At 52.0% G+C, this 27603-nt stretch overlaps 2 protein-coding genes across 6 annotated transcripts in view; one reads left to right on the top strand and one right to left on the bottom strand.

The window, feature by feature from the left end:
• The first annotated feature begins 7210 nt into the window (after window positions 1–7210).
• Window positions 7211–10000, top strand: dusp14 (dual specificity phosphatase 14). Its single transcript, XM_086164462.1, has 2 exons — window positions 7211–7387; window positions 8535–10000. Exon 2 carries the CDS (start codon window positions 8619–8621, stop codon window positions 9249–9251), a length of 633 nt encoding a protein of 210 aa, XP_086020588.1. The 5' UTR covers window positions 7211–7387; window positions 8535–8618; the 3' UTR covers window positions 9252–10000.
• A 1586-nt stretch (window positions 10001–11586) lies between these two features.
• Window positions 11587–27603, bottom strand: part of synrg (synergin, gamma) — a 29898-nt gene continuing 13881 nt past the window's right edge. For 3 of the 5 annotated variants that reach the window (XM_086164456.1, XM_086164458.1, XM_086164459.1), the window contains 9 exons: window positions 25449–26420; window positions 20032–20559; window positions 19223–19386; window positions 19081–19134; window positions 18472–18568; window positions 17210–17358; window positions 16414–16524; window positions 16290–16328; window positions 11587–12336 (listed from right to left, as the gene is read on the bottom strand). In XM_086164456.1, the coding sequence (XP_086020582.1) occupies window positions 12205–12336; window positions 16290–16328; window positions 16414–16524; window positions 17210–17358; window positions 18472–18568; window positions 19081–19134; window positions 19223–19386; window positions 20032–20559; window positions 25449–26420 (2246 nt within the window). In that variant the 3' untranslated portion in view covers window positions 11587–12204. The remainder of the gene's footprint in view (window positions 12337–16289; window positions 16329–16413; window positions 16525–17209; window positions 17359–18471; window positions 18569–19080; window positions 19135–19222; window positions 19387–20031; window positions 20560–25448; window positions 26421–27603) is intronic. The other 2 variants (XM_086164457.1, XM_086164460.1) reach the window with 1 other exon arrangement.

Raw genomic sequence — 27603 nt, 5'->3', positions numbered from 1 at the left:
ACCGAGCAGAGACTCACCAGGCCCGGAAGACGATGAAGAGCTACTCGAACCGGCCGAGCCGATCCATCCGCCGGGTCTCGGGCAGAAGACGCGTCGGAACGAGAAGAGGCCTTCTTCTCTGTCGCCTCCGGCCTGAGCCACCGAGGCCGGCAGGTGGAGCAGACGATGGCGGTTCACTGACATGCAACGTGTCATCACACACACTCCTCTCCACAGACACACACGCACAGACTTCTAGTGACCGACGTCAGGTAACGATTAGCACAAAGGGGAACTCATCGACATAAGGTTGCTATGGTAACGTGGTCCGGGGTGAAGCCTGGAAGGGAGCAGAAGGTGGGGGGGCAGCTCTTTGTGGACACACACATTCAGACCTAACCAGCCCTGCACCCCGTCAGGCAGCCCTGGGCGGCAGTGGATCCCCCAAACACTCAGTGCAGCATCTGACCCGCCGCCTCTGGCCTTCATGCTTTGGCAACAGAGATCCTGCCCTCCTCGGTAGGTGTGTGCGTGTGTGTGTGTGTGTGTGTGAGACGGAGGAGCCGCTCGGATCAGCGTGACAGAGATGTTCCACGCTGAGATTGGACACTTTGCCGTTCTCCACGTTGCCACAGCAAACACTCCATCTCCGGGCGTCCCGCTGTCGTGGAGCCCCTGGTGGATCAGCTGCAACTTTATTTGGACCTCCACCCCCACAGTTTCCGTTCTCCTCGTCTTTCCAACGCTGTGTGTGTGTGTGTGGGGGGGGCGGGCATCCGTGCCGCCCGACCCATGCCGCCCTTTCGCCGCTCGCATTGTGTGCTGTCATGTGCTTATTTCGAACGTGAGTTATTCCGTCCGGCACTGGCAGGCAGCACAGGCGGCTGGTCACCGCACAGGGAAGCGTGAACGGGCCGAGGACGACAAGGACCTGCTGGGATCCTTGGATGTCTGCAATGTGCATCGAGCCCTTTGGCCTTCGAGCGTCTGAACTCACAGCCATGATTTCAAAACCCACATATCCAGATTTGGACATTTGCGTTTATAAATGATGAATTAAGGAGCGTTGAGCGTCGTGTTCCGAGCTGGGATGGAATCAGACTCGTGTGTGAGCATATCATTCCAGGATCACTGGGGTTTGACAAATGTTCAATGGTGTGAAGAGACAAACATCTATGATTCTGACTCAGCTGTTGCCAAACTTTCCAAGCCCTTTGACCTTTTTCTAAACATCTCAACAGCTGCAAGAGGACTGACGCTCAACACGTTCGAATAATGGAAGGCAACATTCTGACGCTTTTCTGGTTTTGTGATATAACACAACACATAATCGAATGACGCACTATAACAGAGCTTAAAGTAACGCAACGTAGCATTAATGTGTCGCAACTTCATGTGACGTGATGCAACACAACTTCACACAACAAGGCGTGGCGTAACATCAAGCGACACAACGCAACGTAACAGAGCATAAAATAAACATATCAAAAAAATAAATAATAAACATATTGCGGTGCAAGGCAACACAACTTGACATGACGTGATGTGTTACATGTGTTATGGTTTAAACGTCATGGTCTTTAAGTATTTTAACTTTTCATATGTTTTTAGATTTCATGTTATGTTGTGTTATGTCATTTCTTAATATGTTATGTTAGCTGATCTTGTGTTTTTTATATTGTAGTGTTTTAGTCAGGGAAAACACCCGGGAGACGGTAAAACGTGCGTTTAATAAGCGATAGCTGTTGTTGTCCGAAGCCACGCAGGCCTGCAATACAACTCACCGTCCCGCTCGATTCCAGGTTAGAAAAAAACAGAATTCCTTGCACAAACTTGCCAGCAAACCCATGATTACAGAGAAAACAAGCATCAACATAAACCCAACATTCGTGACTCGCTACACTATATTCTGTTATTTATTATTATGTTATGTTGTTATGTCATTTTTGTTTATATATATATAATATAAAAGTATATATATATGTGTGTGTGTGTGTGTGTATACATATAGTATCTAAAATGTGTTATATTTATACATTATGGTTAGTTTTTTTACTTTTCATATAATTTTGATTTTACGTTATGTTGTGTTATGTCATGTTTTAATATGTTATGTTAGCTTTGGTTTTTTCTTATGTTTTTCATATGTTGTGTTATGTATTGATTTTATGTTACCTTGTGTTGAATTTTTATATTTCAGTGTTTGTTATGCTGTTATGTGAATTTCCTTTATAGATAGATAGATAGATAGATAGATAGATAGATAGATAGATAGATAGATAACATTTATGGTGTCTTATGTTTATGCATTACGATAAGTTTTATAACGTTTCACATAATTTTAGATTTTATACTATATCGTGTTATGTCATGCTTTAACATGAAATATTGTCTTGAGTTTGAGTTGTTTTGTCATGATGTTGTTGTGATTTACAAATATCATATTTTATACTTATATTGTGTTATGTTTTATACATTATAGAAAGATTTTTAACTTTTATTGTTTTATTAAGGTTTAAGTTATGCTGTGTTATGTCTCTTATTTTATGTCAGGTTATGTTGTCTTATGTTTAAGAGGTTGTTATGCTGTTATATTGTTGTGTCCATTTTTTGTATATATATCTCTATGTTATATATCATATTTATATTGTGTTATGTTTTACACGTCACGGTAATTTTTTTTACTTTTCAGATCATTTAGATTATAGGTTATGTTGCGCTATGTCATGTTTTAATATGTTATTTTAGCTTAAGTTTTCTTATGTTTTTATTTTATGTCACTTTTGATGTCGTGTTATGTTTTGTTGTTTGTTATGCTGTTATTTTATGTCAATTTTGTTCACACATATATATATATATATTTATATATTATATATAATATTTATATTGTGTAATTTTTTATACAATGTGATAAGTTTTTGAACTTTTCATATATTTCTAGATTTTACACTTCGTTGTGTTATGTCATGTTTTAATATGTTATGTTTAGTTTTCTTCTGTTTTTTTATATGTTGTGATGTTATTTTATGTTGCTTTGTATGTCACAAAGTTATCTTGTTTATGTTGTGTTGTCTTATGTTATGTTCTGATGGTTTATTTCGTTTTGTTATTATATGCCATGTCATGTTGTTTTGTTATGATATTATTGTTTTTACAAGTGTCTGCTTGTTGTGTTTCTTATTTATTGTGTTTATTTGTCATTTATATTATGCGATGTGTAATGTCATGTTTTATTTTTTGTTGTGTTATCTTTTCTGTCATTTGTTTTTTATATTTTATATTTACTTATATGGTTTTTATCTTTTTATTTTAGATTTTACATTGTATTATACATTTACATTTTGGTAAGTTTAAGGTTATCTTTTTTGTCATTTTTTTAACACAAATATACATTTTAAGTTTATATTTATTTCTATGTTTCTTATTTTTCTATTTTAGATTTTATATTTTACATTGCATTATACATATACCTTATAGTAAGTTTTGTTTTTAACTATGTTGATTATGTCAGTTTTGTTTCTATCTGTATATCTATATTTTTTTACATTTTATATTGTGTTATAATATGCTTTTATACATTATGGTAAATTAGTTTAACCTGCCGTGTTATTTCATAGTACACTTTCATTTTTTTTATTTTGTTGGGTTATTATGTCATCTCATGCTGTTATGTTTTTATAAGTTATATTTTGTTATGTTTTTTTAAAAGTTATGTTGTTTTTTTAGATATATGTTTTATATATGTATCTATTGTCATTATATGTCACATATGTCACTTTTCCCCATATTTTTCACTTTGTCAACAATTTTTTCAATACTTTATGATTTTCACATTTTTTCCATTGTTATTGACCTTTGACATTTTTGGTCAAAATTTTCATGTATACATGTACTGTAACATTTTACTAACTTTTCACTTTTCCCCAATATTTTTCACTTTGTCAACAATTTTTTCAATACTTTATGATAATTCACATTTTTTCCAATGTTAGTGACCTTTGACATTTTTGGTAAAAATTTTCATGACTACATATATTTTTTACATTCTGCCAACTTTTCCCAATAATTTTCACCTTGTCAACAATTTTCGTCATACTTTATAGTTTTCACATTTTTTTCCAATTTGATGACATTTGACTTTTTTTTTCAAAATTTTATGAATACCTTTCCTGCCACATTTTGCCAGTTTTTCACTTTTCAAATATTTTTCACTTTTTTCAACAATTTTTTCAATACTTTATGATTTTCACATTTTTTCCATTGTCATTGACCTTTGACATTTTTGGTCAAAATTTTCATGTATACATGTACTGTAACATTTTACTAACTTTTCTCTTTTCCCCAGTATTTTTCACTTTGTCAACATTTTTTTCAATACTTTATGATAATTCACATTTTTTCCAATGTTAGTGACCTTTGACATTTTTGGTAAAAATTTTCATGACTACATATATTTTTCACATTCTGCCAACTTTTCCCAATAATTTTCACTTTGTCAACAATTTTTGTCATACTTTATAGTTTTCAATAGTTTCAATAGTTTTTTTCCAATTTGATGACATTTGACATTTTTTGTCAAAATTTCATGAATATCTATATTGTCTATATTTTATCAATACTTTATGGTTTTAACATTTTTTTCCAAAGTGCTGGCCTTTGACATCTTTGTCATCTTTTTCGCATTTTTTCCAATGTTACTTACCTTTGACATTTTTGATCAAAATTTTCATGACTACATGTATTTTTCACATTCTGCCAATTTTCAAACTTTTCCCAATATTTTTCACTTTGTCTACAATTTTTGTCATACTTTATAGTTTTCAATTTTGCTTCCAATTTGATGACTCTTGTTTAAAACATAATGGCAATACATAACATAGCAAATTAAAAAATGAGAAAACGCAACATAACTTGAACTTAACAAATATAACTTTTATCAACTTACGATAACAAAACAAAGTAAAAGAACGGCACATCACATAATATTATATCATGTAACAACATGAAGGCGTGATGGTGGTGCAGCGTTTAGCGCTTTGGCCCCACGGCGCCAAGGACCCGGGTTGGATTCAAGCAACCTTTCCATGTGGACAGTTTGCGTGTTTTCCCCGAGTCTGCGCGGGTTTCCTCCTACGCTCCAAAAACATGCAGGCAACTTGGGAAAAAATTGGGAAAAATGTCCCGACAGACTGAATGAGTGAATGTATGTGAATGTGTGTAATGTTTGTCTGTATGTGTGGCCTGGCATTGAGTGGCGAGCGGTCCGGGCTTTGGCCCCGCCTCTCGCCCCGTGACCGCCGGAGAGACTCCTGCCAGTGCAGGACGACATGGATGGATAACACAACATACATTTAAAAGTCACAACTAAATCACAGCTAAATTCATAACATATTGTTACACAACATAACATGAAACCTAAAAATATCACAAAAGTTAAACAACCTTTTATTTATATACATATATACATATATATATATACACACACACACATACATACAGACATACATACATATATATACATACATACATACATACATATATACATATATATACATATACACACACACACACACACATATATATATATGTATATATATATATATGTGTGTGTGTATATATGTATATATGTATATGACTCTAGGGTTTATGGCCAGCGGCGATCTGTCCCCCAGGAGCCCCTTCGGGCCGGGTTGACTGTGAGTCGCCCACGCAGTCAGTCGGCGGGCGGAGAGGCGGTGCAAAGGCCGAGGCCGCAGATGGTCGAAACACCAAAACTCATCCATCTGGAGCCGCCGAAGGACGTCGGGCTGTGTTTTATTTAGTTTTCTTCAGGACGGGCAAAATGAGGCCGGCAATAAAAGCTGCAACAACGCACTCAATATTTGTTTTCCCTTTATGGCTGCAGCCTGCCGAGTGTGGGCGTCATGCAAAGTGTTATTATCCTCATCGTGTGTGTCCGAGTGTGTCCAATTGTGTGTGTGTGTGTGTGTGTGTGTGTGTGCGAAACAAGCGCAGAGAATGGAAGCGAGCTGCGGTTGGAAGGGAAGCATCCTGCTCACTTTGGCTTTGAGGAGCAACATGATCTCTCACAGCAGGCCATCACAGGTCTGATCCAGGTCGAAGCTCCTGGATAAGGTGCTCCTCACCCTCTGCTGAAGATCAAGCCTCCTGGAACCTGAACCTCTAGGTTTCCTGTTAACGCCCTGAACGTGCCAAATATAGTAGCTTTAACCTGAGGGAGTGTTTAAACCGCCGTAGGACGTCGGCAGACAGAACCTGACCTCCTAATGGTTCTGGTAGTTCTGTCGATGCAACTTCACCTCAAAGAGAACTTGGATGTGGAACACCTGGTGTTCTTCAGAAGTACTGATTCAGTTTCATAGTGCAAGCGTTTTCTTTTTCCACACTGTGCCGAATCGAAATCTGGGTCCTCCTCTCGAGATGTCAGACAGAAAGACGCCGGGGACGCAGAGCCTCCTGGAAGGTAGAATCACTGTTTGTGTTGCATTCATCTGGAGAAAGACGGTGGACATCAAAATATCCTTTCTCTTTGTACGGACTTTGGCCGACCGCTGATTCATACTGGTTTATTTATCTTGACCTCGCAATAACATCTTCGGAACCTCCTAGCTTTGGCAGGTTGGTTCCTAAAGAGTCACACAATTTTCTGTTCAGATAATTGTCGAATTCATGGATCATTACAAATGGCCTTGGATGGCTTCATTGAGCCAGGGTTGACGTTCTTCCTGAAGAACAGAAGAACCAAAGCTGTCCTGTCTCAGAAGGAAATACAATTCACAGCCCGCTCTTGAAGAGGTCGGCATCCGAAGAACCTCCGGGTTTCGGTCCGCTCAGAATGTCGTCGTCTGCAGCTCGGTGTCTCTGATTCTGACACGGAGACGACCGTGTTTCCCTTCAGCCCGTTTCTTTCGCTGTCCATGACAATTTTTCACAGCCGTTTGGAGAACGTGCATCTTGTTGAATTTCAAAAGACAGCGATGAGTGGTCTGCGGGGGCTTCCTGTTGGTGGGGGTTTGCTGGTTTATTTCTTTTTTTTTGTAACAAGGTTATGTTCCTCTCAACAGGGTGTTAAACATTTACTCTGCTGCGTCCACCCCCGCCCCGGTGCTGCTGGCACCGCCCCTGCGGGCACGGATCACCCCTCATACCTCAGCGCGCCGCCCTGCGGGCACGGATCACCCCTCATAGCTCGGCACGCCGCCTCTGCTCCGCGGACCGGCGGAGGCTCGACGGCTCTCCGCCCGCCTCTCCCCCGCATCATGCTGCCGGCCGCCCGGCTCGTTCCCCGCTCCCCGGCCGGTCGGAGCGGCGCAGGACCCGGGCGTTGAGGAGCGTCAGCGGAGCCCCGTCAGATGGAGGCTGTCGGACGAGCACCAGACACCGCCAGGTAAACGTGGCGCAGACGGAGGTGGAGTCGGATTCTGCTCGGGGCGGATATAAAATGTCATTTATAAGGGACTCGGGGCGGACGGGGGAGACATCGTCCGCCACAGTGTGTATTTAAATGTTCTAATCGATCATATCGATCGCCGATATCTTCGCTGGCCAACTTGGTGGCCGCGGGGACGAGCGGCGCGTGCGCAGCGCGCGACACCTCGTGCGTGGCTTCGTCGTAGGCGATCAAACTTCAGGATCCGGCGGGCGCCCGCACGTCCGTTCTCCCGCACATCCGCTTCTCCCGCACATCCGCTTCTCCCGCACATCCGTCCTACCGCACATCCGCTTCTCCCGCACATCCGCCCTCCCGGCTACGCGTCGCCGCGCAGGGGCCGGGTGTCCTGCGGAGCTCGCAGATGCGGAGGAGCGGTCGGCTCTCCTGCGGTCCGACGGAGCTCCACGTCCACCGCCGCCGCCACGGACCGGACGAGGCCCCCCGAGGCTCCCACGGTTCTCTGGGCTCCGAAGGCCGAGCCGCTCAGCCGCCGCCCGCAGAGCGTCCGTCCTGCGGGGTCAGAGCTCAGACACCGGGTTCCCGCCGCAGGGAGACGTTCTTCTCCCGCTGTCAGAACCGCAGGTGGACCCGTGGCCCAAGCCCGCCTCCCGACCGACAGCCCGACCGACGGGCCGCTTTCCCGTTGACCCCGGGAGGGCAGAGGCGCCGCGGAGCCGGGACGGGTGGAGCCTCGAGGAGGCCTCGCAGGGGGGGCCGCCTCGGCGGAGGTCCGGCCGCTGAACGGCTCACCGGTCTTTGCTTTGGCCGGCAGAGCCGCTCCTCCTCCCGCCCGCCTCTGGCCGACGCCCTCCCGTCCTTGTGGAGTCGGTCGAGGTTCCGGCCGGGCTGCCGCACACGGACGGGGACGGTTCGCCCCGGCGCCTTCTCATCGTCCCTCTGTTGATTCTTTTTCGGTGGTCGTTTGGTTGCCGTAGCAACGAAACCTACGCATGAATGGCATCTACTGTTTTGTAGAGCGTCTGCAGCTGTTTGTCTGCAGACGTGTGTGAGTGTGTGTGTGTGAGTGTGAGTGTGAGTGTGAGTGTGAGTGTGAGTGCGCTGACAGGCTTCCTTTGCACTGAGAGAATGTGTTGTGTTTCAGGCCCTCCTCCCCCCCCCTGTGACACTCTGCTCTTGAAGATCTCCGCCTTTTTCCAGAAAGCCTAACTCTCGCCCGGCTTCTGCGATGGGTTCCCGCAGCCAGAGCTTCTTGCACCAGCAGCAGCACCACCGTCGCGGCTCCATGGTCCCCGCCGCCGTTCCCCGGCTGCTGCCGGAGCACGGCGGCCTGCTGGGGGGCATCGCGCAGATCACGCCCGGCTTGTTCCTCGGCAGGGGGAACGTGGCCTCCAACCGCAGCCTGCTCCTGTCCAAAGGCATCACCTGCGTGGTCAACGCCACCATCGAGCTCCCCAACTTCAACTGGCCGCACATGGAGTACGTGAAGGTCCCGCTGGCCGACATGCCCCACTCCCCCATCTCCCTGTACTTCGACAGCGTGGCCGACAAGATCCACAGCGTGGGGCGAAAGCGCGGCGCGGTGTTGGTGCACTGCGCGGCGGGGGTGAGCCGCTCCGCCTCGCTGTGCCTGGCCTACCTCATGAAGTACCACCGCGTGTCTCTGGCCGAGGCCCACGCCTGGGTCAAGGCCCGCCGGCCCGTCATCCGGCCCAACGGCGGCTTCTGGCGGCAGCTCATCGAGTACGAGAGGAAGCTGTTCGGCAGGAACTCTGTGAAGATGGTGCAGACGCCCTACGGGGTCGTACCCGACGTTTACGAGAGGGACCGCAGGGGCCCGGCTCCCTACTGGGGCCTGTGAGGGGGCCCGCGGGGGGACGGGGGGCCGCGGGGCGAGAGGGTCTTCGGAGGTCAGCGGCGCCTCGGCGAGGCGCGCGTCCGGCAGGACCGCCCGTCGGGCGACGGAGCCGTCCCTCGCCGCCGCTCAGAGGAGCTCTCGCGCCCGACGTGACTCAAGTCCTCTTCCTGTCATGATGTCTGTGGTGGTTTTGTGGTTCTCCGGTTCTTCTGTGTGAGAGGCGCTGGCATGCTCTCAGTCTACGGTAGCATTTCAGATCAGTGTACAGAAAATATATCTATAGACGACCGCGTGTTGTGATGTGAGCCGACCGGCGTGGCACAAAGATACCTGGCTTTCTGAGGTGGACATGTCAAAGATGACGTTCGTAAAACTTTCGGGGCGTCCCCGTGCGGCTCGGCGTCCGCCGGCCCGTCGTGTGACCCCGACGTGTTACTGTAGTGCTTATCAATTGGCATTTTGAAAAAAGGGGCCCGCGGGAACATCTGCTTGTGTCCGCCCTCGCCCGGGTTAACGGGGAAACGTGTCCAGGCCCGACGGGCCGAGGCGTCCCGTGGTTGCGAGGCCAGACGGAAACGGGCCGACCCCCCCTTCGGTGTTGCTCTCCTCTTTAGCGTGGCTTGTAAAAGTAGATCCGGGCCCTCGGAGGGACGGCTCAGGTACGCGGTGAGCAAACGCACCCCTGAAAGCATGGCCCCGTTCCATAACTGTCGTGTTTCTCTCTCGGGTCGAGTATTAAAACTTACAAACTATTTCCTTGCCTCAGAGGAGTTTCCTTCCCTGCAATCCACGGGACGCCAGGAGCGGTGAAAACGCCATCTCGCACTCGGCCTGCGGGGAGGTCCGGGCGGAACACTTACGGAGCTCGTCCAGCCAGGGATCAGCGCACGGAAGTGTGCATCCACCCATTTAGTGTGGCGAGTGCGGGTCGACGTTTGTCCTGCACACCGTCTGTGCCCCGGCCGCGCACGTTTCACTCGCCAGCGCCGCTCGTCCGCATTCCCGCTCTCGGAGAAACCTGGAGCGCCGGCTTCCAAAGGAGGGAAAGGGCAGAAGCAAACGTCTGGTCGGCAGCAAAGACCTGCAAAGGACGGGCGGCCGTGGATGTGGGAGAAGCGGCTCTTCTCGTCCGGAGGCGCCTCACGTTCGTTCTGCAGCCGTTTTGTCCTGGGATGTCGGCCGTCGCCCGTTTGGGCTCGGACGCCCGGAGACGAGACCCGTCTGAAGGAACGGCGAGCTCCTCCCCCCCGCCGCGCTCCTGCGGGTGCAGCCCGGGACACGGGACGCCCAGCGGGACCCTCGCCTGACCAGCGCTTCGCTCCAGCGGAGCCCGGGAGCCTTTGGGAAGGTTGGAAAGGGAGGCACTGGTGGGCAGACGCCCATCTTTGTCATTCCCCGTCAGTCTGACGCAGCTACTCTGGAGATTAGACAGCCAGCAGGTGAACGCCAGCCCACCAGATGGTGAATAAATGTTACGCGGAGACTCTGAACATCGCCGTCCGACTGGAAGGTGATTTATCTGAAGGAGTCTGGGGATGGGAAAGGGCCTTCAGGACCAGAAAGCCTCCAGGCCTCGCTGGACACCATGCTCCGAATTCAGAGGCAGGACCGTGTACTTTGACCAGTTTTATTTTTGTTCGTAATAATAATAATCATTAATCCTCTCTTGATCCCTGTGGAGAAATGCTCTGCAATGACGCCATCCTGGCTGAGCCTTGAGCAGCTGCCAGGGGGCGGCCGGGGCTTCGCCGTGCTGCTCGACAACTCTTGGACCCACCGGGAGGAGCCGGGGATCCAACCGGGAACGTCGGCTTCCAAAGACGATCGCTCGACGTCCACGCCGCGCCGCCACCCAGATCTCTCTCCCGATGACTCTGTGGACCAAGCTGAGGAGCGCTTGTATCTCCGTGGAAGCCCGGAGCTCACCGTGAGAGGACCTCATCTTCGGCAGGAGACGAACGGCAGATCAAGGCCGGCGCGGGGCCGTGATGAGACGTCCGTCCTCCTCCGTCGGCCGAGGCCGACCGCCGGGTTTTCAATGGTCAATTTATTTGATTTGAACAGCGAGCGATGGAGACGAGGCGGGAGAGAGAAGCTACATTATTCAAGGACAGGAAAGAACGGACCAACGAAACACCCGCTCGCGATCGACATTACAGAGTTAAACTATATCAAACTATATCACTCCTATCCCACTGGTGGCTCGCTTAGCTTAGCATGTCGCTAGGAAACCGTGAGAATGGCTATAAATCATCTTTTACAGCGTTGTACATTCTTCAAGGCCGCGTCACCGAGGCCTGCTGACATGAATGGATGGATGGATGACGGGGATTCATCATTTCAAGTCTGATCAATATATTTCTGACACTACAAATAATCTGTGCACGCGCATGTATTTACATCACATTCCCCTGACAGGCCACCACCGGGACAAAGCACCGCACAAGAAAATACAGAGTCTTCAGCGGCCGTCAGCGGGACTCGATCCACACCGAACACAATATTAAACGTTTGTCTTCAAATCCTCACATCACATCATTTGTTTCCCTCCCAAAAGCTTATAAGACACAGGGTTGAAAGACCCCGCGGGGCCGAGGTCCCCCTCGGCGGTGCAAAGACATTGAAAGTTCATTAAAAGTTAAATAAATCCGCCTTCGGAAGTTGGGTCGGGCGCAGAGTTTGTCAGAAAGAAAAGATTAAAAGGGAAAGCCTCCAGTTTAATCTTCCCAACCCAGAGCGGAGCGATAGCCGGGGTGCAGCAGCAGGTCGGCCCGCAAGCGTCCGTGACTATTTACTAAATCACCACGTTGACGTTTGTTTCTGCAGCGAAAATAAATAAAAGTGGTATTAGTGACAGCTGGAACCCCTGGAGAAGCTGACCTGGAGGTTCTCCCAGAGCTCTGTCCCAAACATGGGTGCCGGGATACAAGAAACCAGCAGCTGCGCCGGTCGCGGCTCAGAGCAGGTCTGGCAGGATCAGGCCCGGGGGTTTGGGCTCCACGCAGTTGATCCAGAAATTGGCGCAGCTGGCGTGGTACTGGTGGCCCCCGTACAGGAGCTTGAAGTTGTCCGTCTCCGAGTTGAAGGCCTGTCAGAGAAGAAACACCAGAATCACAGACACGACCGGCCACCTCGTCCCAGGACAGACCCTGCGGGCATGATGCTGTGATGCACGCACGCACGCACACACACACGCACACACACACACACACACACACACACAGGAAGCAGGGTTTGTTCATGTGGGCAGCTGTGAAAGCTGGAGCGGGGCGGATGTTGAAAGCACCGCTGTCACATGTGACTCCCATGCAAGGTGAAACAGGCATGAACATGTGGCCTCCATCCCGCTCCATCTCCTGGAGGAGACCATCACATTCCTGGAAGCACCGGCAGACTCTGATTCTGGATTCACCTTCACCTTTGCTCATTCGAAACCCTGACAACTGATTCTTGGGGCCCGCTGAGAGGGAGCGATCCAAAGACCCCTGGAAGAACTACAGGGAAACACGAGTCGACCAAATAACGGTGTCACCATAGCAGGAGCTTCGAGACACATGAGAAGACACCTGCAGAGACAAAATGTTGCTGTGAAATCCATCCTCTGAATCTAGTCCCCAAAAAGTCTCCACCGGAGCAGAGAGCGTGCAGGGCTACGGACCCGACCGGCTGACCGCTCACATCCTTTCAGTCAATAAGACCGAGGCTGACAGGCCCTCTGCTGTCACGGCGCTGTGCGTTCAGCGTCGGAGCGTTCAGCGTCCGAGCGTTCCCGCCGGACTGTCGCGTGACACCGTGGCCGCCTCCGGACACGCGTGTGCAAGGGGTGCCGTGCGTTTACGAGTTTCCTTCCCGTGTGACAAACTGGAGCTGAAGCCGGAGAGACGAGTGAGTCATGTGCGCTGAATCATAGCCTCCCGCGCAGGAGGAGGGGCAGATGAACGCAGACATCCCAGCAAGAAGAGCCACCAAACGCAGCGTTCTCCACCTGGACCTGCAGCTTCCTCATGACACCTGCTCTCAGAGCCTGGACCTCCACTCGCCTGGAACATCTCCTGCCTGCTCAAGCAGCTGCTGTAGGAGCAGGATGAGGGCAGGGAGGTCGCTCCGGTGTGTACACACACACGTACACACACGTACACACACGTACACACACGTACACACACACACACACACACACGTACACACACACACGTACACACACACACACACACACACACACACACACACACACACACACACACACACACACACACACACACACACACACACACACACACACACACACACACACACACACACACACACACACACACTGATGCGTCCCTTCCACAGTGCAGCCTTCCATGTTCTGCCCGTTCATCAGCGAGGCAGGGTTCTATCAGGGAAGTGCAGACGGATGCCGACTCGACAGGACGGCAGCGAGAGAAGATCAAGCGTCCCACCCGGTACCACAGGGCCTCTCTAACGTCACACTGATGCTCCAAATATTCACAAAAAATAAAATATTAACTTCTTAACGAATGAGGAATAATTACCCACAACCTCCTCCCACTGTCTTTAGTCAGGGCCTACAAGCAGAAGAACGGCCAGGATGTTCAAGCACAGCCCTGCAATCACCAGTGTGCGCATGATGTCTGTGCACAGCGTGTGTGTGCACGGTGTGTGTGTGCACGGTTTCACCAGGCGAGATCTTCCCGCATGTGTTTCTGTAAACCCTAGGAAGGAATCCTTGAGATTCCCGCCAAGGATCCTCCAGACCTTCTCCCAGAAAGACCTGCTGCTCTCCAGGTGTGGTGAGGAGCTCCCCGACTCCCTCCAGGGGAGGTCAGAGGTCAGCCGATCTCGACAGCCACGCTTTCAGAGCTGCAGAGAAATGTCTGTAAAGAACGGGGGGAAAATATAATGTCTCGTTTTCTAGAAAACGGTGTCCTTTCGTTATTCCTGCCATTTGCTGCCATCGGGCTTTTCTGGCTGTCGGATCCCTGGGCTCCCGGCCGGCTCTGATACGCCTGTGACGGGCCGGCAGCGGCGTCAGCGGCCGAAACGCTGGGCGGAGGTGAATAATGATGTTAGGATTTTGCAGACGGGACTGTCGGCAGTTCCCGTCGGAGCACTGTCAGGAACCGGAGAGCCAAATGAAATCCTTCCTGCTGCTTCTCCTCGTGATGGCCCGGATCAGCGCAGATCATTCAGCAGACCAGTTGAAGCACCACCACCAGCACCATAACCAGCACCACCAGCACCACCAGCACCACCACCACCCGGCTCTATTAATACTTGTGATAACGTCTGCTGTCTGAGGCACAACCGGAGGTCCCAGGAATTTGCTACCTGTTTCCCGTCCCTGCCGGACAGCCGGTGCGGAGAAGAGAGGAGGCAGGGCCGTCTCGCTAAATGTGGGTCCACGAGTGACAGGGCGAGGGCGTGACCGCGGCGTTACCTGGCTGAATGTGACTAGCGTGCTGAAAAATCACGGGAACCGTCAACATGCGACGGTTAACGAGGACCCGCTTTGCTCGCTCGCTATCGAGGATTCGTTCCTTTTCTCTCAAACGGCGTGATGGAGCATCATCTCCACCCTCTGTACTTTTGCCTGAAAAACAAATTAATAGCTCTTCACTGAGGGACAATGCAACAATCGGCGGGGCCTGCCGGAGCCGGAGCCGCTCTTTCACTCCATTATACTCCCAGGGATGCTATTCTTCACTTGGCTATTATGCATTCTCACCACTGTGGCTCTGCCAAATATGTAATTAAAAGATGGGTTATTAATCTCATGCTAGCTCGTGGCGCGCAGACAAAATAAAACTGCATCCGTTTTCTCCACTGGCTGTGTGCACACCAGCGAGAAGTGATGTGAGCGTGTGTGTGTGTGTGTGTGTGTGCGGGTCTATTATCGGCTGCTCTCCCTGCTTGTGACAAATGTGGAAGCCACATCTGCTGCAAACGAGATGCCTCCAGCTGTATCTGCCCTGGACCGTTCATCTGCCACTGGCCGAGCAACAATCAACGCCTCCGTCCAGCGCTTGAGACCACGCCGCCTGAGGCCCGTCACCGGTCCAGGCCAGGGACCTTCTCAGCCAGCAGAGGTCCGCTGTCAGACATCAGCCCAGGGCGGCAGGGTCCCAGCTGGCAGCCGGGACCGTCAGCTGACAGTGACCAGGTGAGGCGGAGGAGACGACAGAATGAACCCCGTCTCCGGGAAAGAAACAAGCATGTTGACCTTGAAGAGCCAATCCCAGAGTGGAGAAGAGCGAGCCCGGGCGCCAAAGTGACCATTCTCCCCTCGGGCTCACGTCTCACGGGTGTATGTTGCGCTTTAGCCGTTCCCTTTCCCGCTCCTCCTTCAGTAGATAAACCAGGAGGGAGCGCTGCCCGGAATTTTAGTCAAATTTGAATCTACCATGTTCCAGACGGACTCACGCTGAAGCTCCGACCGGCTTTGAGCAGCTACTGTGAGAGCAACGCTCCGCAGACGGAAGCCGGGTTCACCTCACCTCTGTTTCTGCAGAGAAACATACAAGGCACGGCATGAAGCTCGCAGCTCTGGCAGCTCAGGCGGCTCGTGGCTTGGAGTGTGGAATCTGACGGCACATACCAGGAGAGTGTCGAATGGACTGCTCGGCAAAGAGCCCAGAGGACCGCCGTGAGGAAGCTCCTTCCCCTGACCGGCCCGATGAGGAGAGCGCTCACCTCAAACGGCCCTTTCGGCCATAACTCCCGCCGACGCGCCGGGAATGTAACGCCCCTCCAACGCTCCTGACCTCTGACCTCTGCGAGGCCTCTCACTGGTCCGGGGCCGCACGTCAGTTCTTATTTGTCAACGGACACTTAAAATAACTATATATTAGTGATATTCTGAGGGTTAAAGTGTCTGGCGGGAACCCGATCCAGCTTTCTAAATTCTGACACCGGTGTATGGTTCCTAAGCGTCCACGGCCAGTGTGGCCAAGGGAGAAGGCGGTCACTTTGGCCCCCTAGTGGGCTCGCTGGGGGGGCAGAAGTGGAATAAGGTTCGACCGACAGTTTGAGGTCTCGTACTCGTTTAAACAGGCGTCCAAAAGCACTTTCTCCCTTGCTCTGCAAGAAGACAAACAGGTCAGTGGTGGTCTGCTCCGGGCGAGACCGCGGTCATGGACAGACGGACGGGCTGGAAGGTGCAAACCTTGCTGCGGGCGTCCACGTTGAGCAGGCACACGCCGCAGGCCAGCTCCTTGGCGCTCTTGATGCCGTGCCTCAGGACGCAGGACGAGAAGTCCAGGGAACTTTCATCGGGCTGAAAAACACAGAGGTTGGCATTTCAGATGCGGCTTCTGCCGGCGGCAGGGCTTCTAGTCCTACGATGGCGGCAAGTAACATCTGTTGATGCCTTTGTTCGCTGCCTGACTTCACTTTGGAGGAATCAGAACAAACAGCGTTGCCGCCTGGAGGACTGATTTTAGTTTGTCACACGGGTGTCGCAGCTCGAACGGTCGGGTCGTCCTTGGAGCCCGACATTCCGGCTCGCATTCCCGGCTCCTCCTAAGTGGCTGCCAGCCGCTCGCGGTTCATCCATGATGGATTCAATGAAGAGGAATTTCCGGCGAGGGAACGCAAGGGAGCCCCTCCGCAACACCCGGGAGGCTTCTATCCTCTGCATGGTGTGTGTTGTCCCTCCCGCCGCTCTCTAGCTGAAGACGTGGAAGAGCTGGACAAATGAATCCAGAGGCTTTGCCCCCCCTGATTGGAGCGCCGGTGTCCGGCCGGTGTCAGGCCGGTGTCAGGCCGCCACCGCATGCCGATCGACTGATCACTGATTTGGGCCTAACGGTTAGATCACGACTCTACTGGCCGTCTGTTTCTAGATCCTTTACATCCCGTGTGAGCTAACAGATTCGGCCTCCGAGGTGGCGGAATCTGCCCGGCCAACACGTGTGCATTCATCCATTCATCCATTCATCCATTCACCCGAAGCCTCTCACCGCAAGACTGGCCAGGGACATGAACCCCATCAGGTTGTTCCACACCCGGCTGATGTCCTTCACCAGCTGCTGCAGCTTCTCAGAGCACACGGCGGTGGCCTTGATGCCCAGCTCCACGCGTCTTGTGACGCGGTACACTTCCACCACACCTGGGAGAAGACGAGAAGCACACAGGAGATCAGTCTGAGGGGCAGCGTCCTCTGCGGAAACGGAGGAGGGATCAGCACCGTCATGGGGAAGCCGGACGCCCCCCAGCCCTGCGTTCGGGGTCTGCTGAGTTGGTGACCGCGGACAGCACACCCTTCGACCTCCGTGGCCGACCGCGGGGCCACAGAGTCGGTCCGATAACAAGACCAGACGCCGAATGTGGGCCAACGTGGGCATCGGGGGAATCGGGGGAGGTCCAAAACGTTTGGGATTAGGGTACATCGTCACCGCGTTCATCACACTACACTAGGGGGTACAGGTGTGTCCTTAGCGTTGCCCTGTAACTGTATTCCACCTTTAACTGCTTGGTGAGCATGTTTCCTGATCTGTCCCTCCACACAGATGCAGCGACAGAAGGACCTGGCACACATGAGGTGAGCTGTTTTTCGGGCTGTGGAAAAAAGGACTTTCTGTAAAACTCGTATGCCCAGGTGTCGCAGCGCCACGCCATCTGTTAGGCTCCGCCCACCTAATGTGTTCTCTGATGGCTAGGAGAGAGTGAGAACGGATTTTTAACAAACGTATCCGGCCGGCCAGGCCAATTATGGGCAAAGCATGCCAAACTCTGGGAGGTTGATTTGCATATTTGCATTGCAGACAAAGTCCTTCCTTCCATCCCTCTCCTGCACGCAGGCTGAGGGGCTGCGGCCGTCCAGCTGCTGGACAAATAATGGATGAAGCCGCTCTGCAGACAGAATTAAAAGCTGTTTGGGCTGAATTTGTTTTTGTGTTTATCTGCCTGGCAAACGAGCCAGGGAGTTCATCCTGGACCCGACGCATCCAGATCCACCCAAACAATGCACGCGCATGCACGCCTGCACACACGACTGCCCTCTACTCTGATCTATTCTTGTAATACACAATAATAATTCTCCAAGTGTGTGCGGCCTTGTTGTATGTCTTTTACACGCCGGGAGGACACGGCCTGGTAAAGCCAGCAATGCAACGCCACCACACCTGTGCATAGTCCGTGTTCTCTCTGCTCCGCCGCCTCGCACCCTACACACTCAGTCTGGATTATTTCAGCCTGTGCATGTGTGTGTGTGCCGTCTCACCCAGCAGATACTCCATGCCCTGAGCAGACTGGATGACCTCAGTGCAGACAGTGGAGCTGCTGATCCCATTCAGGGTGTTGTTGGCTTTGGTGATGACCTGAACAGGGAACAGACGCGCACGCGCACGCGCACGCACACACACGCACACGCACGCACACGCACACGCACGCACACGCACGCACACACACACACACACACACACACACACACACACACACACACACACACACACACACAGTAACATTCCCAATCAGTATTGTGATTTAGACTTACATTTCATCTCGTATTTAAAGTCAAACAACTTCCAAATCCCACTCGTCCTCTGTTTGCCGAGTAAATGTGTGTTTTGCTCCGACCAGAATGCAACTCCATGCTTGTTATGAGATGGAACGATCAATGTTTTTTTTTTTGTTTTTTTTTTCAGTTTTAAGACTTAACCGTTGAAGATGAATTCATTCATTTGCACAAAGGAAAGTTCCCAGGGTAAAACGGCACTTGGACGAAACATGAACGCGACCCGTCTTTTTGCTTCATTATTTTTACACCGACGTCTGCAGGCGAGCGTCTCTCGGGCCGAAGGTCAGACGGCGGACCAAAACAAACACAAACCTCCAGCGCACTCTCCAGACACCTCTGCCACTCATAGGCGTAGCGCTCGCTCTCCTGCAGCAAAGGCAGATACAAAAGGCTTTGAGCAAAACGAAAGAGAACAGCGTGAGGACGACAGCTGGCCGCGACGGGCCGGTCTCACCTCCACCTCCCCGGTCAGGTCCTTGTACTTGTCCCTGATGACGGGCAGAGCGGGCTTCTCGCTCAGCGTGCTGGACCGGTCCCTGAAGGGCTGCTCGGGGGCCGAGGACGGAGGCGAACGGCCTATCTCCTTCTCGCCCAAACTGTGACTGCGCTTGTGGGAGCCTGCCAGAGGTGAGCAGAGATGCGGTCGACGCCGGACAGAACGTCGCATAATTAGGTCTGGCCGAGACGGCGCTGTTGCGTTTCCCCCCGGCCGAGGTCAGATGGCGGAAACGTAAACAATAACTATGTATGAAACAAAGGCCCGAAGATGCAAACGTGAATAATTGGAGCGGGGTAGGCCGGCTTCCATTTCGGCTCAGCAAACACCGCTACTTCATTGGCACGAGGGGAAGGGCAGCAGCCTCGAAGGGGATATTGTTCCCGCGTGTCTTCACCCCTGAGACTCCATCCTGCCGGGATCTCAACACCGCCCTCTAATGCCTGAGGGCTGCGCTGCAGACGCCCGGAAGACAGACGGCCGGAGGACAGACGGCCGGAAGACAGACGCCCGGAAGACAGACGGCCGGAGGACAGACGGCCGGAGGACAGACGGCCGGAAGACAGACGGCCGGAAGACAGACGCCCGGAGCTCGCCGGCACTCTCAGGTATACGGCGGGTTATCCCATCACAGAATTTGCATCTTTGCCCATTTAAGGCGGGTAAACCCTCACACGGAGGCTCTTGGGGCCAGAGAAGGCCAGCCCGTCCCTCCGGTGTATTCGTTCAAGAAGACGTAACGGCCCTGTGACCGACAGGTGACTCACCTTGAACAGACAGGTCGAATGTGGCCAGCTCACTCTTGATCATCTCCTCGCTGGACTTGACTTTGGCCTGAGCGCTGGCTTTGAGGAAGTCCGATTTGCCGAACTTGGGTTTGTCTCCTTGGAAGGCGCCGAAGTCATCGGAGAGCTCGCCGTGGTCGCCCTCGGCGGCCGTCTCGGCGGCGCCGGCGGGGGACGCGGACTTCTCAGACACCGTACCTGCGAAATCCCCAAAGTCGTCCTCGCCGTCCACGCCGGATCCAAAGTCCGCAAAGGCTTCGAACTTGTCATCGGACGACGAGGCGTTCGCAGCCGGGACGGGCGCGGGGATCTTCGCGTCGATGTTTTCGCTGCTACCAAAGGCCGACTCCTTCCCCTGCGGCGGGGCTAGAGACGGCGGGGCGGCCCCTTCCAGGCCCGGCAGCTTCCTGAGCTCACCGGCAACGCATTCCTCCCGGTCCGACCAGTCATAGCCGGCCAGGCTGCCGAGGGCCGAGGTCCCAAACGGGTCAAATTTCAAGTCGTCTCCTTCTGTAATGACAACACAGACATACCAGTGGTTCCTGGGAATCGCACAGATGAGCTCATGATCGGCGGGAGATTAACGGGCCCGGACTGCCGTCAGATTGTCACCATTTGTCCATCTAGAGCTCATCTAACAGCGGGCCCCCTCGGGGTGCTGGGACTTTAACGACACTGATCGGATAAGCACTGAAAATCACTAAAATATACAAATGACAGTCAACTGACAGGACCGTAAGTATGAATCCGGCATCTTGGCCTAACAGACGTTTACTTACCCTCAAAACCAAAGTTAGCAGAATGAATTTGATCAGCAATATTTGGAAATCCATGACGCGTCGCTAAGAATCTAATGATCTGAGTAAACGGGTAGTGATAAGAGAGGAATCCTGCCCATTATATGCGCTTTAGTGACATTTAGTGCCTTAAAATATACCCTGCAATATAATCGCTGCGGTGCCGATACTAGATCTCAGTTACATCTTTACATATTATTACTCAACGCTAAGCTGAAAATGGCCAAGAATGTTGCGTCGACTAGTCAACGTTCTCCAGTCTGGACTTTGTGACTGAGTTGTGGCAAAGCAGAGGCCCAAAGATAGATGGAGAAGGTTTGTGAGATGTTCAGGGAACATGCTGACCTCTGCTTACTAAGCTTGTAGTAAAATTCATTTGAAACCTGTGTGGACGGAGAGAGTCAACAAAGCTCTGCAGAGTCCCGCCTCCGAGCCTCAGCAACGCATGGAAGGGCTAATGGATCGTTTGGAACGATGGCTGACAAGTCCTGCGTCAATACATTAACGGTTGTTTGATTTGGCATTTTTCCCAATCATTTCTCCCGGTAACGCTGGGGGGCAGCGTTTGCTCTCTTCTCATTCGCAGTCATTTGGAGGGTCTGAATCCGGCAGCCGACCAACATCAGCACCAAGAAGAGGGGCTCTGCATACATTTCCAGTGAGAGGCTTGGGCCCGTGTCACCAATCATCTTTAAATCAAATCTATATTAGACAGGAATGTTCAGGTGCCGGGATGCCCTCACCTCAAACACCTCATCAGCACCCTTCGTGTTGTTGGAGCCATGAGGTTTTGATGATAGCTATGATAAGCTCGCTATGATATAAGCTCAGCGCTGTGGTGGAATTATACATGCGCCTCATAAACAGGCTGGTATGTATAGGTGTGCATGCGTGCACGCACGCACGCACGCACGCACGCACACACGCACACACGCACACACGCACACACACACACACACACACACACACACCCCTCTGTAATGACTGATCAGTTAACCCTTCTAAGACTCCCCCCCAGTCCTACAGAACCTGTTTAGACGACCCGTCACACACAGGAACCTGGACCAAAGTGTGGTTTTGGAGTGGATGACATCGGTGAGCGGATAAACTGTGAGTGAACTGGCTGATTTTGTTTGTAGTGACAGTAATCCATGCTGGGTTCGTTGATATTTGAGGATTATCGTCAATGCCACAAACCCTGATGCGAGACACCGGGTCTAGGATAGCAACGCACGTGGTTGTCAGTGGTTACCATCAGCACATTTGCGGCACGTCGGTTTCCGTCCGGACATGGTGGCCACCCTTTGTTCGGGCGTACGTCAAAGTGTCGGGCTGCTGGGATGTAAAATGATCCCTAGTTCTCCGGGAGACGGCCCGTCAGAGTAAAGGTCACTGAAAGGTCAAGCGGACTCACCGGTATCGGCCGGACGGTCACGGATACATTTAAATATCTGCCGTCGCTGCGTCTGCTCTAGTTTGTTTGTGTTTCCCGCTGCTCGGGCTAGTTTCTGCGCTGCGAGTCGCTCCGCACCGACTCGGTATTCAGACCCCTCAGTTTCCCTCTCAGACACACAAAAACGGCCTGCCCGCCCGGCCGGTCGCGTTGCACGGCAGAGCCCTCAGACAAAAAAGGCAATTTGTGAAATTGACAAGGATCTAGCGCTGGGACGCGTGCGCGGTCTTTCGATTTAGAGGTTTACTGCCCCTCCGGAAAGCAAAGGAAGAAAAAAAAAGGACGGTACGCATTTCAGCAATACCAACAGTAATATTTATTACGACAGCATGAGTAGAGAGAAAGAGATAAAGGTCACAGCACTGTGAGAGAGACCTATCATTACAAGAGGTTTGGCAAACTAACACGTGTAAAATCAGAGTCCAGCAGTTTACAAGGGCATGCAGTCAGGAGAAAGGGAGGAGGAGGGAAAAAAAGACAAAAAAAAAACAGCCAAAATTCCAAACAAAGGTAATCCTAGGATACAGAAGCAGACACCAGAATGAGAAGGCACAGTCACAGACTAAAATCAGAAAATCTGAGGAGGCGACAACTCGTGTCGCTCTATAAGGGTGGAGGAGAAGCAAGGGGGCGTTTTTGGAAAGAGCTGAGTACAGGACACTGGAGAGGCCAGGTTGAGAAGATCATTCAAAGAACAAGTCGAAGGCAGGAAGCAGTAACCCTTTGAGGACCCGAGCGGACGTCGGCGGAGCATCTCCGACCGACCCCCGCTTCAGAACTTGGACACGTGAGGCCGCCTGATCGTGAGGTCGCCCGATCAGATGGGCGGCCGGCGTTTAGGGGCCAGATTGTGGACCTCGTTCAAGCTCTCAAAGGGTCACGGACAGAAAGGGGGCCGTTCGGACGCCGCCGTCCCAGGAAGGGTTCCCATCGCGTCCAATCACGGAGGCTGGAACAGGTTAAAGAGACAGTATCCTTTTCTTCTCTGGCTACAGCGCCGGTCTGTCAGAGCAGGCGAAGGGTTTACACGGCCGCGCGGCAGAATTCAACACAACAAAGTTAGCTTCGGGCTGAAAACCCAAAATGTTTCAATGGACATTCAGAGGTTACTAAAGAGTAGGGGCTACATCTAGTTTACAGTCTGGATATCACAACAAGCTCCACAAGTCATTCTAGTCTCAAAATAAGAGCTCCTGTAATAAAAATACACTATTAAATCTGTATTGTACATTTTCCTTTCGATAAACAGCTTGCAATACGGTGATGCATAAAACCATGTCTCCTTTTATGTTCTTGTCAATTTCACAAATTGAAAAGGCAGGCACACTGCAGCAGAAAGCAAGGCAGGAAGAAGAATACAGTATCGGGTTCTCTGAGAGTCAGACCGCAGAGACACGCGTGATGTTTCGTGCCGTCGTCGATGTGAAGGACAAACGCGTCTCCTCCCGAGCTCCACCTCGCAAAGGAAATACTGTCTCTTTAAGAGGATGTCTAGACGCTCAGCCAGGTGCTCCGGCTCCCGGGCCGGCCTGCTACACGTCAAGAGGAGGAGAGTCCCGGAGCAGGAACGCCAGACCGGTAGAGGTGAAGAGGAAGATGTAGAGCAGCCATTAGAGGAGCTTCAGAGCTTCTTGGGAATGTATCGCTAGAAAAACTGGGCACTTGCTTCGCCCCGCGGCCGTAGCCCGACGGCTCGACCGCCAATCCAGGAATTGTCACTCGAGTCCCCCGGCCTAGCGAACCCTTTCAGGGGAAACGACACCGACCGGTATGGAGGAACTGAAATAAGGCAATGAAGATGTTCACACTGATGATCCCTCCGGTCACGCGACCGTTCGTCGGTTCCTCCGATCAAATGACAGCATGGCGGAAATATGAGCCGCCGATCGACACCTGACGGGTTGAAATACTTAAAGCTTGAAAATAACCGCTATGCTGAACAACGGCTGAGTTGGTAAAGTGGATGTTGAAATGAGTCTGAGGGATGAAAACACAACAGTACGCTTTGACGAGACAACAAATCAAGACGCTCTACGGATGCGGCAGAAAATAAATAGCCGAGGCGAGATGCCGCATGAATAAGTGATGAAGAGGGCTGAGGAGGAGGAGGAGGACAGGGCACGGTGACAAAGACACCACCGGATCCAAACATAACGGGTCAGTTTGCATGTAACAGGGGGGACAAACGACTTTAAGGAACCCTAAATCCATTTCTGTCGAGGCACGGGCCAAAACGCTATCACAGCGACCACCGTAAGAGACTGATGTCAGCAAACAATATTGTTTCCGCTCTGGAAAAGCGCCGACAATAACTTACTGACACCAGAACCAGACGAGTCCATCCGGTCCGCCCGGTCCAAACGGCGTCCGGCTGCATTGTGCTCGTCTCAATCCCGCTGAGCATTCACGGTTTCTCTGCTCCGGGGTACTCAGCGACGTGGTTCTACACGGGTTCTTTGCCTCCAGTAAGATCTGACAGACTACGAACGCTGGCGTAACAAGCGACCTCTCGGAGACGACGCCTCCGGTAAACTGCAGCTCGCCGAGTCGAGCAAGCACAGATGCAGCGCCCGGTGCCTGTCTGCGTTCTAGCCTTTAGCTTCGACGGGCTGAAAATGTCAAACGCACACCCTCAGTCAGGCCTGTGCAGACAGAGGACGCCCTGAAGGGGAGCTCCGTGTGGGCCGCCGCTAGGAGCCAGGGCTGTGGACCGGACCGGACCGGACCTCCCCGCGGCCAAACACGCTGTCATTACTGAAGGTGCACTTTAAGGATTTGGGGACCGACGCAGTACGAGAGGACAGGTTCTTCCAAAAGCCCTGTGACCCGTCAACGAAGGGAGGGAGCGAGGGACGACAACACGAGAGAACACAGTGGGGGGGGGGGGGCTGGGCGTTCAATAAATAGATAAATAAATAGATAAATAAAAGAGTTTTTTGTGATGGCTGATGAAATGTAGAACGAAAGAGATGAGCTAACCTTCCATCTGATATGTCATTAATACTGTCTTTAGGTTTCATATGTTTCCCATTTCTTTCGGCCCTCGTCGCCTGCCCTTGGACCCTGTTCGGCAATCATCGGAGGGCACCACGAGTCACGGCCGTGCGGCCGCGCCGGGCCTCACCACAGCAATCGCACAAGTTCCTCACCTGTAGCGGGGGGCTGGTGGGCCGAGAGACCGGGCAAATCCAGAGAGCTGTCCGACATCACGTGCTTCAGGTCTCCGCCCACGTCCGAGAGCTTCATGTCCAGCTGCATCGACAGCGCGTCCTCGGAGTCGTCCTTTCCCACGCTGCTGCCCCCGATGGACGGGAGGTCGAGGGATTTGACGGAGGCCGAGTCCTCCTTTCCGTGTTTGAACGCGATCACCTTGTCCAGGGTCTTCTCTGAGGCGCCGAGCGCCGTGCAGAACTTGGAGGACTGAAAGTCGGCAAAGTCGTCGGCGTCGCTCTTGAGGGAGGAGAAGGAGCCGCCGCCGCTCTCCTTGGTGTCGTCGTAGGCCGTGCCTCCCTCCAGGGACAGCTGCTTGAAGACGTCGTACTTGTCCGCGCTCTGCTGGGGCCGCCGCTGGCCGGGAACCTCGGCCTGCATCCCGGCGGCGACGTCACCATGAGGCTCCCGCCCGGAGCTCCCGAACGCCATGAAGTCTGCAAAGTCGTCCTGCGGCGCCGCCGCTCCTCTCGCCACCGCCGTCGGAGCGGAGGTGGCGTCCGAGGGGCCGAACAGGGCGAAGTCCCCAAAGTCGTCCGTGCCTCCCCCGGAGGGCTTAGGTCCGCCCGGCCGGACGACGAGAGAGGGGGGCGCGGACACGGCGGGGAAGGGGCTGGGCTTGGCGTCGGCGGGGACCGAGGGGGTTATGGAGGAGAACATGTCCAGGTCGGCCAGGTTGAGCGGGTTCATGGGTTGGGACAGAGACGCCGCGGGCGCCGGCGGCGGCTGCTGCTGCTGCTGCTGCTGCGTTAGCTGTTGTAAAGACTGAGAGGTGGGGAAAGCAGAGGGGAAGGAAGGCTGGAAGATCTTGGCCTGTTCTGAGGGGTCTAGTGGCGAGACGCTGTCGGCGGTTTTAAAGTCTGTGAAGCCGTCATCAGCGCTGACAGATTTGAAGTCTGCAAAGCCCTCCCCTGCGAATCACAGAGAACAAATGGAGGTCAGGAAAAGCAACCTCCACACACGTCACGGCAGACAGGCAAAGGCCACGGTCACGACGGCGGTTCTACAGTACGACAAAGAAGAGGACGGTCAGAGTTGTTAATTCTGGTTGTCAGAGGAACTGTGAGAGCTGCAGAGAGCAGGATCTCTATCTAGGAAGACACACATCTGCAAACCATGCACTCAGCTGCTCAACTTGGACAGAGGAAGCACAAAAGGCCTGAAACACACTTGGAAGTTGTCTTGTGATGCTCGATAGGTCTGACGGCGAGGTCACAATGAGTTTATGGCAACGCAGAGGACGACAAAGCGGATCTTCAGCTGTTGGGAAAAGTGGCCCGGCTGTGATGCAAACATGGAGCTGGACAGGAGAGGTTCTCGTCCTGTGACGGTCCTACTATGAAATACCTTTGACTCGGGCCAAAAAGGTTTGACTCTTCCTCTTCTTCCAACAGCTGAAGGTTTGAACGGCACGCTCTCGAAGTGTTTGCGTGGGAGAGGAAGAGTTTATACCGACAGGAGGAGAGCAAGCGTGGCTAAAATCCTGATAAGAGGCCGGTTTTGGGCCGATGACTACCGACTACCGCTAGATGGATGGAGACCCACTAACTGGACAGGGGTTCGAGTGGGATACTTCTCCTTGAAAAGAAAAGTCTGGACTCATTGCAATAGCCTGGAACGTCTAGCCGTGGCAGAAGAGTGAGGCCGTGTTCTAGCAGTGCCCAGATGTCCTTGGATCTGTCCTGGGATCCGGCACGGGCTGAAGTGCGTGGGGATTAAGGTCGCACACCCATATACAGGACCGGGACCGGCACGTTTAAAGGCTCGTCTATGTTCGTCCGGGTCACGCACACCGTTGGACTCTCTGCTGAGCGGAGGTCAAAAACCTCAGCCTTAGTCAGAATGGATGCTTTGCATGAAGAGGTTGCATACATCAAGAGCACACATCATATTAGACCCGATGTCGGTCCAAGCCCAACTCCCGGACCCGTGGAATTCTGCCGCTGTTCCCGTCGTTCCACGGGGTTACAGTATAATCTGGGACGGAAACGGCAGACCGCTCACACCGCCGCTGTGAGGTGGAAGAGCGATAGCAAATGGGCTCATTAAGGAGACGGAGCACGACAACGCCAGGAAAGGTCACCGCAAATCATG

Source organism: Fistularia commersonii, chromosome 18 (assembly GCF_037954325.1).
Source record: "Fistularia commersonii isolate RoL2024-O1a breed Wild chromosome 18, RoL_Fcom_v1.0, whole genome shotgun sequence".
NCBI classification, from domain to species: Eukaryota; Metazoa; Chordata; class Actinopteri; order Syngnathiformes; family Fistulariidae; genus Fistularia; species Fistularia commersonii.
Note: the sequence above shows the minus strand (reverse complement) of the source record. Positions and strands in the feature narration are given on the sequence as shown.

What these genes read in the sequence shown, in the direction of transcription:
- dusp14 (XM_086164462.1), top strand. Translation starts at nt 8,619, where the DNA reads ATGGGTTCCCGCAGCCAGAGCTTCTTGCACCAGCAGCAGCACCACCGT.